Below are 20112 nucleotides of genomic sequence, written 5' to 3' on the forward strand. Positions count from 1 at the left end.
TATTACATTCTATTTTAGATGCCTGTTTAGTTGCTGATACACTTCATCTAGTCAGATCCTCCCACTACCTCCAATAAAGAACAGAAGCGGAAGCCCTATTACGATAGTCTTGTTCTCTCATTTTTCAACCGTCGTAACATTAAACCACTTTCTCATTCCTTTCATCATTCTGCCCCCCCTTCTCATTTTTCAACTAACCACTGGGTTTTGGTAGAAATGTACCCAGAGAGCTATGTGTACATAAAATAACTAGATAACAAAACTTCACACTGCAGGGAACATTCTAGAAGTATTTATTTCATTGCTGACCACTTGGTTGCTGCATGCAACTCTCAACAATGAGCTGCCGCTCTCCACTCCTATAGAAGAACCAGATGCTACGGTACCACTACTTGGGTTTTCAGACTGTCAGGCTTTTATTACCAACATTGTTACTTTAGGGACAAGACTTTTAGGGACTTAAAAGCACTTATTCTCTATAAAAAGTAACTTCATGTTTCATGCACATACTCCAATTGGCAGATTTAGGTCCAAAATGGAAAAAAAAAAATTTATTCTAGTTCTGTAAATTATCAGGAATTTACAAGCCACTTCTTGTTCTAAGGAAATAGGGTTTTGTTTTGTTTTTTACCTCTATCAGGAATCAGGACAGTAGCTTTGATGATCCCTTAGTTATAAAACTGTTTACTAGTTAAAGTTCTCTCCAAAGATGTAAAGAAAAGAAGTTGGCTCATTTTCCTGTACAACTGAAAGAAACATGTGCAGTATGTGTAAGTTGTAGTTTATACTGTAGACCCTTGTGACAATATTTAAAAGGCCTATTCTCCCCATTTAAAAAATTCTACCTCAGAAGGTAAAAGGAAATCCCCATTATCCCTGAGCAAAAAGGGAAAAATCATAGGTACTTTTATTTGTTAATAGAAGCCACTGTAAATGAGTTGTCTATCTCTAGAACATTCTCAGAGAATTTACATAAACTGAAGAAAGTACGAGGTGTTCTCAGAGACTTTCTCAGATGAATGTATCTAGTTGTTTGAGTAGTTGCTGTGTAAAAATTTAAATTGAACTACGTGGCTGAACATTTTCCATTTTGAAATTTGAGAATATCCTGAGAGGACGCTTATGGGACATGAAAACTACTGGGTGCGGAGGAATTTTTAAAGTGTCAGCAGGAGGAAACAAGAGGGAGGAAACTACAGTGGAGAAAAAGGGGGCAGGACAAAGCTGTAGTGATGAGCTGGGCCTTTCTTCCCATTAAGTCAGGGGTTTCTGATTATCCGTATGTTATATTTACTCTTATATTAATATAAACGAGATGCTGAAAAATACAATTAAGAATGTCCCAAACTAAATTTAAGTCTTTTAAGGAGTAATGACAGAAAACATTTTAGCTTCTTAATCAAGGAGTGCTATAATATAATATCAAGGCATCTTAATATAATTCATTTAACCCTAAAGCAGTTGTGCAATAAGCAAAATATCATAAAAGGGAAACAACAAAGGCTAACTTCCTACAGGGGCCGACAGACAAGATCTTCGCAGCACAGCAATTAACCTTCACAGAGTGGAGTCTTGTTTACAAGGCCCTCAAAAACTCAAGATTACTGAAAGTCACAAATGTCACCAACAAAAGGAATGTTGATCAGACAGAGTCAGAAAACTTCCCAAAGGGCTGCCTTTTCTGAAGGAGTTTCAGACTGTTGCTAGCACAGGCTGGCTAAGCCAGATCTCACTGATGGCTCCATTAGAAAAGAAAATGCCCCGCTCAGTGCTGTTTTAAAAATGTAAAAACACTGGGAGGGGAAAAAACAAAAGAAAACAATCTACTGTTCCCTAGCATACACAGCTCAGCACCCAGAGAAAGCCTCTGCCCCCAAAAGAGACTTTCTACAAAGGGGTAAGCTTCATTAAATGAGGTGTAACATTTCGTTTTCAGGACATGTCTTTTCTTGCAAGGTCCTTAGAGGCAGAAGTTCCACTTGGAATTCTAATACACATCTCTGTGAGCTCAGCTTCCTGAAAACACACACCTGCCGGGTTCTAGGTTCACCCTTGCCAGTGACTGGATTCACTACTTCACAGCCACCAGAATCGCACATACACTATTAACATGATGAAAAACACAGCTACCGCTGCAAGTTTGGCGTAAGTGGAACGCATGTTCAAGTATTTCGCATCCTGGCGGTATTTCTTGGACAGACTGGACAAATTGTTAGCCTTTGAATCCAATGCTGTTGAAGAGGAAAAAAGGAAAATGTTAATTAGTCACTGAAGTGTTATGTCTAATGTATTAAGACATAAAAATAACTTAAATGAGTGGCACTATGCCAAACAACCACGATGCTTACTTATTTCATTTTTATTTTAAAGGTTAGGTTGCATATACTGATTAATCCATGATCCTGATGCACTGTAAAATCCACAATGCATTTTAAAGTTATCAGACCAGGGGCGCCTGGGTGGCTCAGTCGGTTGGGCGTCAAACTTCAGCTCAGGTCATGATCTCAGGGTTTATGGGTTCGAGCCCCATGTCGGGCTCTGTGTTGACAGCTTGAAGCCTGGAGCCTGCTTCAGATTCTGTGTCTCCCTCTTGCTCTCTGCCCCTCCCCCACTTGCACTCTCTCTCTCAAAAATAAATAAAGATTAAAAAAAATTATCAGACCAAATTATGTTCAGATTCTTGAGACTGTATAGCGAGGTGGTTAAGAGTGCTGGCTCTGGCCTCAGAGTCTTTGGTTTAAATCTCAGCTGCACCAGCCATGTGACATTGGTCAATTCACTGAGCCTCTACTAAAACACAGTTTCATCATCTACATAAAGTGAGGATAATAACATTAACTGTATCACAGGATTGTAAGTACATGAGAATGCCTGTGAAGTGAACACGATGCCTGTGTATGATAAGACTGATAAATGCTGGCTGATAATAAACATCTCATCATCTTTTAATGGTCTAAATCTTATTCTCTCATATTGTGAAAAAAATGATAATCCATGTAAGATAAGACTCAGTAACCAGAAAACTCAATGAACCACAAACTGAGTACTGAGCTGTATCTCAAAGATGACCGCTCCCAAATTCCCAAGATTCTCCACTGGTAAAGACTATTATGATTCTACCAGAAATTATGTTTCAACAGACACAGGAAAGTTGTCTTGTAACTAAAACATAATCACAGGTGCTAGGAAGCCACCAACACCTACCAAATTAAGCTTTTTAGAACCTTTTACCAAGTTTTGTTTTTCTAAAAGGACATTTGTAATGCTGTTATAACTGTTAGCTGAGCACTTAGAGAAACAGCCAGAGGGACACAAGCTAGATTGGACTAAAATACATTACATATTTTAATAATAAAAACAAATTCTTGGTGTGACATAAATGAATTTTGGTCATTTTACTTCTTTAAATTTTTTTAAAGAGACTATTTTGCAACACGAATTTGTTTGTTCTTTAGAGAATACTTTTGGAATATTTGGAGTTGCTTAACAGAGACTGAATTGGTTGAGAAATGTGGTATTACTTAATGACACAGTCATGACAGCCACTTGTAAATTAGCAATTTGTTCTGTAAGAAAAACACTTAGTCACACAAGAAAACAGTTAGGAGATGAGAAATAACCATGACAATGCTGCGAGGAATTTTTCCAGCCAGTCTACTACACTGGACACTTCACTGGACCGAGGTTTTTAACTACTGTGTCTACTGCTATATCCCCAGCGCCCAGAACAGGGTCTGGCAATACTCAGTGCTCAATAAATAAATATTTGCTAAGCGGATCTAAATCTGCTGAGAATAACTGGGCAGCGGAACAAATATCACGTCGTATGAAATAAGCACTAGTAAGAGAATTCCTGCCTCTCCCCACTTACTCTTTGTCTCTCTCAAAAATACACATTAAAAAAATTTTTTTTAAAGATTACAACTGTACAGTTGACCCTTAAACAACATGGGTTTGAACTGTGCGAGTTCCACTTATACATGGATTTTTATAGAATACTGTAGATGTATTTTCTCATCCTTATGATTTTCTTAATAACATTTTTTCTCTAACTTACATTACTGTAAGAATACAGTATGCAATATGTGTACCATACAAAATAACATGTTAATTGACTGTCTATGTTATTATGGGTAAGGCTTCTAGTCAACAGTTGGCTATTAGTCGTTAAGTTTTTGGGAAGTCAAAAGTTCTATGTGGAGTCCCTGACCCCCACGCTGTTCAAAGGTCTAATGTCCTCTTTTTCAATCAGCATATCAGCTTTGTAGTAACCAGCAAAGCACAAGAGGATCCTTTTACACTTTTGGTAAACTGACCAGTATACAAATTTTGGATTTAAGAAAAATTCTTGTGCTGGTCTATTTTATCCCAGGTAGAAACTAAGTCCGTTATGATGAAAATTTACAGTCTCACTCACCCAAAATTTGATGCTTAAAGAGTGAAGCTACATGCTGGGACAACTGCTGACTACTGACATAAAGGTTACAATCTGCAGTTCATAATAAAGGAAAACCCATTTACTCATGTATGTCATAGGGTAAGTTCAAGACATACTCATGGAGGCATCTATTTGTGATCCTTACTGTGAAAGAAATAAAAGAAGTATATGAAATATATAAACACTACCTTTACGAGTACCTTAAATACATGGGTAACATTGAAACATTAGGTAAATATATACATATGTATATATGGTTCTTTTTTTTTTTTTAAGGCAAATTAGGTAAGTAAGTACATATGTACACACACCCATTATGTGCTAAAAAAAAAAAAAAAAAAAAAAAAAAAAAAAAAAGAACCATTACACAGCTAAGTGCCTTAGGAGTTTAAAGGACAAAAGAGATTAACATGACGTGGGCTATCAGGACCTGGGAAGGCTTCTTTGAAGAGGCGGCTCGGCTCGTACCTAGATCTTAAGAACAGGTCCAGGATGGTGAGGAAGCTGACCTGGCTGAAGCAGAATGTTTGTGAACTAGAGAGCATGAAAGAAGTCTGCAATCTCCTTATCTTCCATTACAGAGAACACAGTGCCTTGCACATGACAAGCACTCAGCAAGAACAAAAAGTTGAAACCAGACGAGATCATATCTTGTAGTCACAGATTTTAAAAGTTTTTCAGCAGAGGAATGCCTTGATGAAAATGGCATTTTATAACATTTGATCTGGCAGCAATAAAGTCTCCCAAAGTGGCTAGTCAGGAAACCACGCAGTAAATCTTTGACAATTTCCTCTCATTCTTCTTTTCATTTCCCTTAATTTATGTAAGAGTTTCTGTAAATATTTGCTTAATGTTGTAAATATCTTGGTAGAAGTAATTGCTTCTGATATGGAATAGGACCTTCACACTGTTCCAACTCAACAAAAACTAATCATGCTGGGAAAAAACATATCATATACTAAGTTTTGTAATGTAAGCTATGTCTCTTGATGATATTTATTTATTTATTTATTTATTTATTTTATGAGAGAGAGAGAATGAATGAATGAATGAATCCCAAGGCGGGGCTCAAGCTCACCCGAGGCAGGGCTCAAACTCATGAACCATGAGACCATGACCTGAGCCAAAATCAGATGCTTAACCAACTAAGCCACACCCAGGCACCCCTAATGTAATCTATTTCTGAGAGATGAATTCTTAACAGTACTAGATAGAGTGACAGTGAAAAAGGTAACCCAAAATAAGCTATCGTTACCTGTGGACTGAGAAGCGCCCTATAGGACTCTTAATGTTTTACATACCCGAGAGTGCTTCTCCCCGTTGTAACACTTCTTCAATATTGGCCACCATGATCCTCTGTACATCCTGCAGTTCAGTGTTGATGGAGCCTAGGTTTCTCCGAGCACGGCTGTCAATGTAAAGCTTCTTGGTTTTCTGAATGTACGTATCTAGAATAATGAAGAAAAGTGACCATTAACAACCTTGCCCATCAAAGTACTGGAGTAGGGATAGGATAACCAAGCTCTTGAATGAACATCAAAGTTTGAGTTTTGATGTTTTCATTTGTAAAATGTAAAGACAGATGACCAACCATTCAGGAGAAATGTCCTCTGCACACCTTCAAATTCGAAGTCTTTGCTATCAGGGCCCTTATGGAAAGTACGACCCACTATAGTAAGCCTTTCCTGAAAGCAGATTATTTTCAAACCATGTCCTGAGGATCCTCAGGGTTTTAGTACTTAACTCTATATTCCTGAAAAGGATCCTGACAACAATCTAGCATCACTACAGGTTCTGTCATTAAAAGTAGGGGGGAAACATGGTCTTAAAGTATTTTCTTTAACATGGGGTGCCTGTGTGGCTCAGTCGGTTAAGTTTCCAACTTTGGCTCAAGTCATGATCTCACAGTTTGTCGGGCTCTGTGCTGACAGCTCAGAGTGTGGAGCCTGTTTCAGATTCTGTGTCTCCCTCTCTCTCTGCCCCTCCCCTCCTCGCTCTCTCTCTCCCTCTGTCTCTCTCAAAAATAAACATTAAAAAAAAATTTTTTAAGTATTTTCTTTAACATACATTCCTAATTTCACTCTGTTCTTAAACTTCAGGTAAAGCAAACATGTGGCAGGGAGTTTCCCAAAATACCACTATGAACTGCAGCTATCATGTTTAGACCATGTCTGCATTTCTCAAAACTATAAAAAGAATGACTTATTACTAAAGATTTTAGTTTCAACTTTTGGCATTTTCTTAAGTGATATGTGCTGGATACCTTTCGTTTGCCTGTCTAGACCTCCTCTCCACCCTTCTGCACCATGCTTTTTGCCTTGGGCAGCTGACCTGCATGGGCTACATCATGGGCTCCTTGTTCGGGGGGGCTTCCAGGTTAGGTTCGACCAATGGGGGAGCCCCAAGAGTAGGGCAGGAGAGCAGGTAGTGATGTTAGGGTATTTGTTTCCCGAACCCCTCTCCCTCCACCCCCCCACCAAGAAGTCACCCTGGGCTGGCAGCATCCCTCCAGCAAGAGTAACTCCTCCTCTCAAGATGGCCTTCTCTATAAATTTTGTCCTTTGCAGTTTCAGAAACTGCTCCTTTCTCTTATCCCTTCAGGCCTGGGGATGGAAACAATTACTGTGTAACTGATCTCAGGTTACTGTACCTGCAGTTCACCTAAAACCCATTCATATATAATCCTTTAAGCTAATTTGAGTGTATCAACTATTTCTCGTGTGACCTTGATGTAGCAGTCTTACTGCTTTCTTGGTTTTACTGGACCTCTATTATCTTCAAAAACAAAATCTGAAAAACCAGACATTATAAAAATTATCACTTGGAGAGTTTGTAGTTATGAAATACTGGAGCGTTTTCCTAAAATTTTCCTTATTTCTAAAAAGTAAGATGGCCAGTTAGCTAGCAAAATGGAAATACTTCAGAAATTCAGAAACAGTAAAACCAATTTCTTTTAACTAAAAATATCAGTAATATAGTCTAATCATACTTATTCTCACTTCCTCTAGAGTACCCAAAACATTTCTGTTGATTTATTGCCATCAGATACTTTACCAGTGATGAGTCTTTCTATAATTACTATACAAATATGGACACCCATGCTCACTATTTCAGCAGGTAGTAAATGCTGTCCCCCAATGCCATACCTCTTCCAGTAATTTTTTTTAGCTAGAGGATTAAAAGAAACAAAATGTCATTCTGATTTCTATATTCAGACCTCCAGAAAATGAACCTTTCTGTGACTGTGCGTATGTGTGTGTGGTTTGGGGGAAAGAACTCACTCAGCTACTACATGCCAACCAAATAGATCTTTAGGCACAGTTCTTGACTCTGACGAAGAATCAATCCAAATCACAAAAAGGGAAAAGGGTAACAAATTCTAAGGAAAAGACTAAAAGACCACAGAAAATTCTTGTGAGAAGCAACTTTCATTCATTCAAAAGCACAGAGGTGGAAAGGAAAAGACAGAACCCAAAACTTAAGTAGGTAAACATCAGAAAAAAATGTGTCAAAATTAATCAGTGTAACAAACAGCTTCTCCAAACTGTTTGCTCTCTTGATACAGAGATGAGGAGAAAACTTACCAAACTCAATAAAGGAATAGGGCCTAGACACAGTCGGCACCTTCTTCCCATGCTGTTCATCGAATTCTGAGTGCAAATCTTCCAGGTAGGCAAAAGCCAATTTCTTAGGAAAGGCAGCTTCACACAAAACCAAATAACAAACTCCCTGCTCAATAATGTAGCTGGAGAGACACAAAAAAAGAAGAGAAAAAGTTGTCTGTAGAATAACAATACCTCCAACAATTTGAAGCAGACTCTTCGTGCCCTACAGACTTTTGAACATATTCTAGCCTAAGCCCTTTGAAGCTAACTAAATCTGAAAATCAATTGCAAACCACAAATCCTTGGAATCAGAAAGCAAACATCTTCCCATTATGAGAATTATATTCCAAAAGAAGTACTTAAACATGTTTACGATTGTTTATTATATAATCCAGCTAAAATATCATAATACCTAAGACTTTTTCTTGAAAACTCAAGAGTTGTGACTCCATCTACCTTTTTTAAAATTTATCCATTTTTGAGAGAGAGAGTGTGCGTGCCTGCATGCAGGGAAGGGGCAGGGAGGGGCAGAGAGAAAGGGAGAAAGAGAATCTCAAGCAGGCTCTGCACTGTCAGCATGGAGCCCAATGCAGGGCTCAAACCCACAACCCATGACATCATGACTTAAGCCGAAACCAAGAGAAGGACACCCAACCAACTGAGCCACCCAGACACCCCCATCTACCTTTGATTACGTATGGAAATTAGTATATACATATTTAAACTCTTTCTAGCTTTAAGAAAAACAGTGGAAATGGAAACTTTTGTGGATACTTCATAGTTGGAAGTTAATGCCACAATGTTTACTGGGTACAGATAATGACCTTAAGATAAATAATATTCCCTAATTTCCAGGCCAGAACTCTGTATCAACTATCCAATACAAGAAATTATCCAATAACAGAACTGACTTCCTCCTATGAGAGGTGCTCCCTGGCACTCTGGAAGGGGCTATATGGCTAACGTGTCTGAGATGTCTCAGAAAGAGATTAGGTTAACTCTGTGATTTTCAATGTCTCTTTAGCCACAGGACTCTTTGTTTCAGCAATAATTATATTCAGAAGATCAATATGCACATGAAATAAAATCAGGTCATTAGTTTAAGTAGGACTTCAAGGGCCCAAAGCATTACACATACCTCCTATACCTACCCTTGCTATGTGGCTCCTAAGGCATCCTAGGACCTCACAGAGCATAGTTTATAGTGTATTATATGACCTCTCAGGCCCCTTAAAACGATGATGATGGTGGTGATGATAATGATACTGATGTGTTTGGGCATCTAAATCAACTGGTCTCCTTATCTTTAGTCTAGGCCATCTTCTAAACTACAAGTTTTATATAACCATATAAATATAACCATATTATTCTGCTTAAAAACTCTCAGGGTTCTCTAATACCTATAAAATAAAATCATACTCCTTGGTATAGTATTTGTGGCCTCCAAAGCAGGTGTGGGCCACATTCCATCATACACCCAATATGCCAAACAGCATGCTGTTCTCCAAGTTTAGGTTCTTTCAAGTCCTCATAGATTTCTGCTTATATTTCTCTGTATTCTCCCTCCCTCTTTCCCCTTTCCCCAAACTTGCTCCCTACAAATGGGAATTTATTGCTTCCTTCTCTCTACTCCCAAAGCATGTCATTTATAAATGAATTACAGCACTTTTTGCCCTAAGGTATTAAAGTTTAGTTGTCTGTATATGTGTTTCTCTCTGCTAATAAGATAAAGGCAGAACTTAATATATGGTCTGGTAAAGAATAAATCTTTAAAATATAACTCTTAGATTGAAATAAAGGATGAGATGAAATTATAAAGGAACCAAACAAGAGAAAATCTCTTTTCAATTCCATTAGGAATTCAATTCCATTCCCTAGATCTTTTGTTCCTAATCCATGATAGAAATAAAGATACTATATGTAATTATACATAATTAAGTGTCTATATTTTTTGATGTTGAAAATTAGATTTATAGAAAATGTTTCATATACTACATTCTTTTTTTTTTTTTTAATTTTTTTTTTTTTTTTAATGTTTACTTATTTTTGGGAGAGAGAGAGTGAGAGCAGGGGAGGGGCAGAGAGAGGGAGACACACAATCTGAAGCAGGCTCCAGGCTCTGAGCTGTCAGCACAAAGCCCGACACGGGGCTCGAACTCTCGAACTGTGAGATCATAATCTGAGACAAAGTTGGACTCTTAACCGACTGAGCCACCCAGGCGCCCCACATCCACTACATTCTTAAGCAATAAGCCAGGGTTTTGTTTCGATTTTAGTTTTGTATACTTGTTTGTTTCTGATGGGTGGAAAATTTTCCCCTCCCTTTAAAAAGGTTAAACAAGGCAGGTCCTTCCCAGGTCTATATTATCTTAGCATCTGAGGTCCTAAAATAGCAAGGATTAGTTAGCAAATCCTTTTTTATTTTCCTCTGATCTTCCTGTCCTCTCTTTTTTTAATCCTTTCTGTTTTAATCACCCTCAAACTTGACATGTATTAAACATTTAATACCAATTACTTGCAGGTAATTTAAAGTCCTTCTGAGCCCTTTCTCAGTTATATGCACTAATACCACTGATTGTGATGCTCTAAAATTATTTTTTATAATTTTCCTTTTTCTAACAACTAACATTTACTGATATTCTCTCTGTGCCAGGCAAGATGTTAAGAGATATAAATAGATTCCCTAATTATTCTCACAAACTGTGACTATTTCCCCTATTTTATAGAGGAAACTAAGGCCCTAGAGAGGTATATGTGGGTTGTTCAAGGTTGTCTTGTTAGTAAATGTTTGAGCAAGAGTATTAATCTACAGACATCTGGCTCTAAGAAACTCCTAAAACAAAAAATTAATCTATTATTGCACGATGGGTATAGCATTCATTAGACAGAGGATAAAACAGGTTAATTTACTGCGTGCACAGGATAAAACAGTTAATTTATTGTATGCAAACTGAATAAACAAACCAAGATTTCAGTTTTGCAGAATTAGAGCCAGGGAAGTTCCTTCCATGAAGAGACTATATTTTTAAAATATTCTTTACTTTTGAAAAATTGTTACCATTGTTCTCAGGTGTTACTTAAATTTACTGTATTTCATACTTAAATGATCACAAAGAAATAGGATTATACTCACTGGAAAGTCATGGCGCCAGCTTCCAAGGTACATCTGGTAGGGGACTGTTCATTCAATTTGCGAAAGAGTTGCTTAGCCTGACTCTGGTACTGTTGAAGGTCCCTGCCAGACTGAAAGAAGACACCTTCATTTAAGAATTTTCCACACAAAAAAACAGCCATAACAATTAGTGAGAAGCATCATATTATGAGAACACTATGTAAGTAAGGTCCTTCACTGAAGGTTAATAAAATACAGGGGCCCCTGGATGGCTCAGTCAGAAAAGCACGCGACTCTTGATCTCAAGGTGTTGAGTTTGAGCTCCACACTGAGTATAGAGATTAGTTAAATAAAGAATACTTAAGAAAAATTTAAAAAATCCAGGGCGCCTGGGCGACTCAGTTGGTTAAGCATCGGACTTCAGCCCGGGTCACAATCTTGCAGTTCACAAGTTTGATCCCCTCGTTGGGCTCTGTGCTGACAGCTTGGAGCCTGGAGCCTGCTTCAGATTCTGTGTCTCCCTCTCTCTCTGCCCCTCCCCCACCCTCTCAAAAATAAACATTAAAAAAAAATTTTTTTTAAGAAAAATAAAAAAATAAAAAAGGTTAATAAGATTCATTTTTTTAAAAAAATGCCCTACTTTTAGAGCAAAAAAGAAGATCAAACCCCTAGTTGTTCAAGAAAATCACGTTATTTGTACTTCTCAACTGCCTTTAAGCCACTCTTAACTTTCAATCCAGTGTTCTTTCCACTGTTAGGTCAGTGGAAATGGGTCCTCCTAACCCCTTTCACTTGCACAATTATTGGCACATAACTGCACAACATGTTCTATACTCAGGAGAAAATCCTGGGAACAACAGACTGGTGAATTTCATTTTTATCCTGGAATATCAAGAAAAACCTTCCACTAAGTGTTACAGTATTGAGCATTTAAGCAAAAATAAGTGTATGCACCCATCACTGCAAATTACTAAGAAGACTGTAACTCCAACTAGGTAAAAATGAACAAGAGTAAGGACCAAGATTGAAAAGTCAAATATTCTTTACTGAGTGAATAGATTTGGTTTCTGAGTTTGGAAAGAAAGAGATATATACATACAAAAATGCAAATAGCAATATTCAGATGGTAGAATTACAGATATATTTTCTTGAACAATTTTTAAATAGTTTAATAATTTTTTAAAAAAGGAAGGAAAAAAGCCTACTGAGAAATACCAGTGTCATCTCAAAAGGAGAACATCATACCTCATTCACCTATTCAATCCAAAAGGCAAAGAATGGAATGGAAAGCAAATATATATTATTTATTCATCCACATACGGGGGCAGGAGCGCACTTTTGCCATGTGATAGAAAGGAATTATTTTATTTTGGATTATTTACTTTGGATTAAACAATAGAACACAGTCTCTTCTTGACAGATGTTTAATAACTAAATGCTTAAATTTAAAAAGCATTTATTTGAGGTTCTCCCAAAGACTGGATCTGAGGTCTGACTTTTAAAAAGTGCAAAGTGAAATCTTAAAATTCTAGATAGTGAACCACTTAGCTAACAGTAAAAATAAGGAAGCAATGATAAAATTGTGAAAGTGGCAGATAAGCAAATGTACAAGTACAGGATCCTAAGCCATATGTAAAATGACAAACCGGAGGGGCGCCTGGGTGGCTCAGTTGGTTAAGCGTCTGACTTCGGCTCAGGTCATGACCTCACGCTTCGTGAGTTTGAGCCCCATGTCAGGCTCTGTGCTGGCAGCTCAGAGCCTGGAGCCTGCTTTGGATTCTGTGTCTCCCTCTCTGTCCCTACCCCCCCCCCCCTCTCTCTCTCTCAAAAAAATAAGCATTAAAAAAAATTTTTTTAAATAATAAACTGGAAATTTAAATATGAATAAGGAAGTAAATTAGCATGAAGTGAACCAGGAGAGTTAGGTAGAGTCCACTAGAAGTATCACTTTATCTTATTTAGCACTGTCCCTATGGCAATGATTTGTTATACTACTCTAAAGAAATATTTCTATATTAATATATATGTATGTATTTATGTATTAACAATACTAGACAATAATTAGCATAATATACATTAACATTATTATATTAATCAGTATCGCACATTTTTTTTCATGACTGATCTGCTAGTAAAGGAGAGTGAAAACTACCATATGCTTTGAACTAGTGCACAATATCCCGCATTCCCTAAATGAATGGTACTTGCCAAATTGTTTGCTTCACCAATGCCATTATATGTGGCATTTGGAAGAGATCTGACCCCACAGCAGTAGAGAACAGATGTAAATAAAGTTGGAAATGTTACTAAAGTGCCAAGGAATAATATCCACATACATCAATGATTTTTCAACCTTGGCTTTACACCAGAATCATTTGGGGGTTGCACAAAAACTAATCAAGCCCTATCTCTACCTCCAAACCAATTAAATCAGTATCTCAGAGGTGGAACTCAGAAATTGGTGTTTTAAAAATAACCACAACCACAGATGTTAAGTAAAAATGTTTTTGACAACTAAAGGCAAAGGAACCAGGTGAAGAAATAAATGGCAGAAAAACTGTCAGTCAAATAAAGACTGGTATAAATCCTTTGACTTGATAAGAAGCATTGTAAACATCACTGCAACCAAAGAGAAAGAGACTAACCACTGTATGGACTACAAGAAACTATGGCCGAAAGCATGCTGCAGTTTCGGGGATCTATAATGACACTGAGATTACACAGAGATTGTGGCACGCCAACCAACATTTACAGTGCTGGTTCCATCAGCATCACCGTTCCCTGAGAACACAACACGGGCACAATCTTTCTGGTAGGTATTTTTGCAATATGTATTAGAAGTTACAAAATTTTATATATTGTTTTAGCCAACAATTCTGTATCTTTGAAAATATACATACATATCATATATGTTAAAACAAACAACTACAAATGTATATAAAAATAAAAAACAAATGTTCAGTAATTGGATAGAAAATTGGTTAAATAACATTTATACAGTAGCATATTTATACAATGGAATATTATACAGCCATTAAAATGCTGTATAATATTTAATGATATGAGAAGATACTCACTACACACTAAGTGAAAAAAAACTAGGTGGAAGTCTTACAGCATTACCCATTATTTACTTTTATACATATACACACACATACAGAGATTAAGGTTTTATGTTAAAATGTATACAATTTAAGTAAAGATTTTGGTAATAATCACCATTAACATTTTGGTCCTTTTGTTTTTCCTTTTTTACTGAATTTTCTACAATAAGCGCAGGCTAGTTTTGTAATGGGGAAAATTGTTCATTCACCCATTCCTGTTTATTGCATATTTGTACCCACAAATACACACAATTCTAGACTGAACTTTAAGAAAGGCAAAATGGAACTGGAAAGAAAATTTTCAGAAATAGGCAAATTAATGAAATTAAATGAAAGCACTCACTTTCTGTCAGCCCCGGTTCTAAACACTTTACATAATTTAACTCTAATAAGCTTTACAACTACCCTATGAGGTGATTAGAATCATTACGCCCATTTTCTGTATGAGAAATCAAACTTGCCCAAGGACGAGAGGCCAATAAGAGGAGGGGTAAGAATCTGAAGCCAGGCAGTCTAGCTCTGGAGTCTGCGTTCCTAAACATGAGATAGCACCTCTACAATTAAAATTGCTTCAGTGATAGCAGATCCACTTTCTGGGTGATCTTACTATTTCATATTAAATCTAATTCATAGGAAATTCTCAGGAAACTGTGATCAGAACTGGCAGCTCTGATCTAGATCTCACAAAACAACATATTCACCACTGTACAGACAGAACCTCAGTTTGCTTTCAAGACTAAAGTCACAAAAGGCCCACAGCCTCCAGACTGCCTAAAAACAGATTAGATGTCCTCATTCTGTTTTCCACTTCATCTACAACAGACTTCATGAAGCTTATATACAGTATAATGGAAAGATGTGTTAGCAATCCGATAATGAAATGGATGTGAATGGACAATTTCTGAAACTAATCTGCAATAGTGTATTTAGGATTTGGTTCTATATATATATATATATATAATATATAATATATATAATATAACAGGTACAGGGTAGAAATTTCCCACACAACCACAACACTTTTTATTGCTATCACCTAGGACTGCTGAACAACTAACTATATCAAATGCCACCTTTTGTCTTTATAAGAATGTTTAGCTAAGCTCTTATCATTTTAAAATCCCTGTTGTACTTGGCTGGTCAAAGGCCAGCAGCACCAAGAACCAACCATTTTCCTCTAAAAGCAATTACACTAAGGTGACTAATGAACCCTCAATAATTGGGGGAGCAATGCAGTTTAAAATGTACAACAGACTATCTGCTTTTTTGGTGCTCCCTGCTGAATACTTGGTTAGATCAAATATCGTCTTCAAGTCCACAGAGCTGGGGCAAAATGAAAGGAAAGAGAACACCTTCATTTTGAGGTAGAACACAAAGGTAGATAAAGAGATGCAAACATCCAAAAAGTAGAAACACACCAGAAAGGTAGAAAGAAAGGAAATAGAATATCAGAGAGTCTAGGTTTGAAAAGAAAAGTTCATGTCTCTACCGCCCTAGGCTGATACTTCTAGTTGAGCACAGAGGAAACAGTGGATGAGATACTCTGCCTACATCATTTTTTGAATTTTACTCTCCACTGTATTATCTGAATAACTGTTCACCTCCAGTAGTAAGGCAGCTTATACAGGACTAACACTAGTAACATACAACATCTGTTATCAGTGTAAATAATTGAAAAAGTACATTGAATTACTTCGCCTGAACAATTAAAGTACTCGACTACAGAACTATTTGGCTGAGGGGTGCCTGGGTGGCTCAGTCGGTTAAGCTTCCGACTTCGGTTAAGCTTCTGACTTCAGCTCGGGTCATGATCTCGCGGTTCCTGAGTTCGAGCCCCATGCTGGGCTCTGTGCCAGCTCAGAGCCTGGAGCGTGCTTCGGATTCTGTGTCTCCCTCTCTCTCTGCCCTTATCCCACTTGCACTCGGTCTCTCTCTCTTAAAAATAAACATTTAAAGAAATAAAAAGAAATAAAAACTATTTGGCTGAAATAGCCATTTCTTAAAAAGTTATTTTTAGACTCCTAAGAAGTAGATACATTATCAAAAAGTCTTAGAACATGGCTGTAAAGTGTACCAGTTAGGCACTAAGGCTCTGGTCTGAAGTCAGACAAATACTGATTAAAAACCAGTGGTTCTTGAGGCACCTGAGTGGCTCAGTCGGTTAAGCATTCTCACTCTTGATTTCAGCTCAGGTCATGATGTCGTGGTTCATGGATTTGCGCCCCGCGTCGGACTCTGCATTGATGGTGCGGAGCCTACTTAGGATTCTTTCTCTCTCTCTCTCTCTCTCTCTTTCTGCCCCTCCCCTGCTCTCTCTCTCTCTCTCTCTCTCTCAAAATAAATAACCATTAAAAAAAAACCAAAACAGTGGCTCTTAAGCCACTCTGGCTTAAGTGGCTCTTAAGCCAGGGTGACTCTGCCCTCCCACCCCCAGATCACATCTGGCAATGTCCAGGAATATTACTCAATTGGAGGTGTGGAGGTGGTGGTAAGTGCTATTGGCATCTAAGAGGCAGAGGCCAGAGTTACTAGCATACATCCTACAATGCACAAGACCGTTTTGCACAACAAATAATTATCTGACCGAAAATATCAATAGTGTTGATATTAAGAAACTGATGAAAAATTCCATTTTACTACTTATTCGCTATGTGGCTCATACAAAAAAACCTATCATCTCTATGCCTCAGAGCTTCCTTCCCTGTAAATGGGAAGAATACCACTAAACTATCCTAATACAATTGGTATGAAGATTGAATGAAATCAAATACTTGACAGGCTTTAGCACAGTGCTTGGCATGTAGTATGCATTCTATAAATGTTCCTTTTACTATTAACATAATAAAAATGACTCTAAGACTCATAAGGTAGATATTAAAAATCGGAGTAAGATTTTATCATTCAAAGCCTAAATTCCTAAAGGAAATAATTATGGAATTGCCATCACAAAAATATTCTTGTGGAAAATTTCTTTGTCAATTAAACAAAGTAACCCATCTTGGTAGACCAACACCTAATTTGGAATTAAGAAACACACAATAATATATCAATTACTTTTTCAATAAAGCATCAAGGCAGAGAGTAAGGAACTACTAATATTAAGTAGACTTTCAAATTCACTTTGTATTCTTTGCCCACACTGAAATCTAATGCAATAAACTGACCAGACTCCTCCCTGGGAAAAACCATTTCTCAGTCAAACTACATATATACTTTAAGGAAAATTTCTCCACACTATCTTCCTTGCTCAAGTCACGTTCCTGCATTTATTTTAACAATTTCACTCCTTCTGCAGAGTGGTCCTAGAAAATTCTTAACAAATTGAGAGAAAAGAAAAATATTTCACAATTGAATATTAAGGGCACATTATATTTTTCAAATTTTATATAAATGATTAGACTTTGTCTTGCACAATAAATTGAAAATACTTCACTTAGCAGGACCTGCAATTTTGTGATCTGTATTGCTACTCTCCTAAAAGTGAAAATAAACATATTTCCAAGTCAAACCTAAAAAGGCATAAAACCAAATAGAAGCTTTCCTTATTACTAAACAACACTGTCAGCTGAGAAGTCATTTCTTCTGGGAAGACTTTCCTGATCTCCCAAAACCAACCTAGATACCTTTTCCATGTTCAACCACAGAGCCTTCTTCTTCTTCCATAGCAATTATACTATGTTATAATTGCTTATTTGTTTTCTGGCTTTTCCACTAAACTGTAAGCTCCATGAAAGTAGGGACTGTGTCCTCTAACCTGTATAATCACCATGCTTGACACAGTTGATGTGCTTAATAAGGGTTTTGGGGTTTTTTTCGTGAAAAATCCAACTGATATGTGCAAAATAATTTTCTAGAATTCATCTTTTTTTTAGGCCTTGAGTTTTTTTTTTTTTAAAAAAACTTAGGTTGTTCGAGAAAGTAAACTAAAATTGATCACTTTAAATAAATTACATAAATTTCATTCTCAGCCTCCCTTCTTCAGAGATCTCCCCACCTTGCTCCAGAAATCTGTCTCACACCAGAACCTTCCCTTGTGATTCTAAGGCACAAAGCTTACTTTTCAAGATATTTGAAGCTGTTGTTTTTAAATCAATTCAATACATTTTTTGAGCACTTATTAGCATAAAGCTGCTGCCGTAAAAGCTATGAGAAGCACAAAGATCATTAAGACCTGTCGACTGCCTCATAGGAATCTCAATTTATTGAAAGACAAAAGAAAGTAGCAAAATAAAGGTACAAGGCGTTAACAGAAATATAACACAGAAGTTATAATCCCAATAGTAGGAATTTAGTAAGGCCTACTGGAGGTGGGAATTGGACATAAACTTGAAAGAAAGTACTGTACTGAACGTCAAACAGGTGTCTATATGTGGCAATATTATCTCACCCACTTTCAAAAGATGTCATCAAGATAGGTCAAGGATCAAGTGCCACAGTGAAAGAGGTTGAAGAACTTGGGAGCTGATTTCTCCCAGGACCTGTTAGCCTCAACAGCAGCAGAAAAACAGAAATCTCGAATTTTACCAAAGTCTCTAAGAGTTACACAACACTGGGTGATCACAATCAGTCGAACCTATCCCTACGCCGGAGCGTTTTTCTGTAAAAAAAAAAAAAAAAAAAAAAACAGGAAAGGCATAAATCTACCTCCGCCTTCAGGAAAGATTTCTTTTAACAAGTAGTTTCTCCACTGCCAAAAGATAAAAAGAGCAGTTCAGAGGGGTCGGGAGTGCACGGGAGGTCGCAAAGGTCGCCTGCGTTCTAAGAAGAAATCCGGTACTGAGAGCACAGAGCTCTGGCAGGGACTTGGGGGCGCGGGGATAGAACAGCTCACCTGTTCGTCCTCCTGCATCGAAGCGGCCAGCGGGAGCCCGTCCGCCACCCGGGCGATCATCGTAAGCAACACCATCTTCACAGGCTTCGGGGACCCAACACTGGCCCGGCGGCCGCAGACGTTCTCCCGACTTCCTCCGCCGCGACCGCAGTTACACCTCTATCTGAGTTCCCGAAGATCCAGCTGCCTGCGTCTCCGCTTCCCGCTGAGGTGGCCGGAAACAAGCTTTGGTGCTCTTCACTACCGGTCCGCGGAATTGACTTCCCTCCGAGAACCACAACCACCAGAACACTGGTTCCGCAGTCTCTCCTTCCGTCTTCCAAGACCCCGTGCGCTTTTCTGGTTAGGGGCCTTGAATACGCCTTGACCATTGAGGGGGTATGGCACACAAATTAAAACAGAATTTTCTAGTTCCTGAAGTGCGGGAGGGGGCTGGGAAAGATGGGGGGAGTTTATGGGTACTTAGATGAAGAGTATATGTGAAGACACTTTGAAAATCAAGCTCTATGTTTTCATATTTTTGTTTTATATATTACATATTTTATACATAATATTTTCTGTATTCGTATATTTCTAGGCAGAGATTTTTGTCTGCTTGGGGTGTTTGTTTGTTTGTTTTGCTTGTTTTTGTTTATGCTGTATCCCCAGATCCTTGAACAGTTTCCAGTAAAAAATATCTATTGTATCTGAAAAAAAAAAAAAAATGACCAACTATGGGACCTCAGAAATCACCAAATCAGTCACCCTTCCAAAAGCTGGGATCTCTACTACACCTGTTATCATAGGTGGCAGGATAGCCTTGCTAGAGCTTCTAGTAACTGGGCATTCACTCCCTTTTGGAATGATCTCTACAGAATTCTAGTTGAGGAAGTGTTACCATCTCTCTTTTCTTTGGTGTCCCTATCTCTAAAATGGGGATATTATCTGCCTCTCAGGATTTTTGTGAACAATACATGAGAAAATGTAGGTGCATGAGTTTCATAAACTAAAGAAAGAAGTTATACAAGTGTTGCATTTATTAT

General features: G+C 37.7%; 1 protein-coding gene across 1 annotated transcript; it reads right to left on the reverse strand.

The window, feature by feature from the left end:
• Positions 1-277: 277 nt before the first annotated feature.
• SEC22B (SEC22 homolog B, vesicle trafficking protein) lies at positions 278-19348 on the reverse strand. Its single transcript, XM_045478846.1, has 5 exons — positions 19091-19348; positions 11177-11286; positions 8023-8183; positions 5740-5886; positions 278-2231 (listed from the first exon to the last, which is right to left on the reverse strand). The coding sequence occupies exons 1-5, from the start codon at positions 19163-19165 to the stop codon at positions 2077-2079; spliced, it is 648 nt and encodes a 215-aa protein (XP_045334802.1). The 5' UTR covers positions 19166-19348; the 3' UTR covers positions 278-2076.
• Positions 19349-20112: the final 764 nt, after the last annotated feature.

The sequence above is a fragment of the Leopardus geoffroyi genome, chromosome C1, assembly GCF_018350155.1.
Source record: "Leopardus geoffroyi isolate Oge1 chromosome C1, O.geoffroyi_Oge1_pat1.0, whole genome shotgun sequence".
NCBI lineage: Eukaryota > Metazoa > Chordata > Mammalia > Carnivora > Felidae > Leopardus > Leopardus geoffroyi.

Excerpts from the sequence above, each read along its gene's own strand:
- SEC22B (XM_045478846.1), bottom strand. The coding sequence starts at position 19,165 with ATGGTGTTGCTTACGATGATCGCCCGGGTGGCGGACGGGCTCCCGCTG. Across the intron at positions 8,184-11,176 it reads GCTGGCGCCATGACTTTCCA|CTACATTATTGAGCAGGGAG; the intron begins GTGAGTATAATC and ends GTGTCTCTCCAG. Across the intron at positions 5,887-8,022 it reads CTATTCCTTTATTGAGTTTG|ATACGTACATTCAGAAAACC; the intron begins GTAAGTTTTCTC and ends TCATTATTCTAG.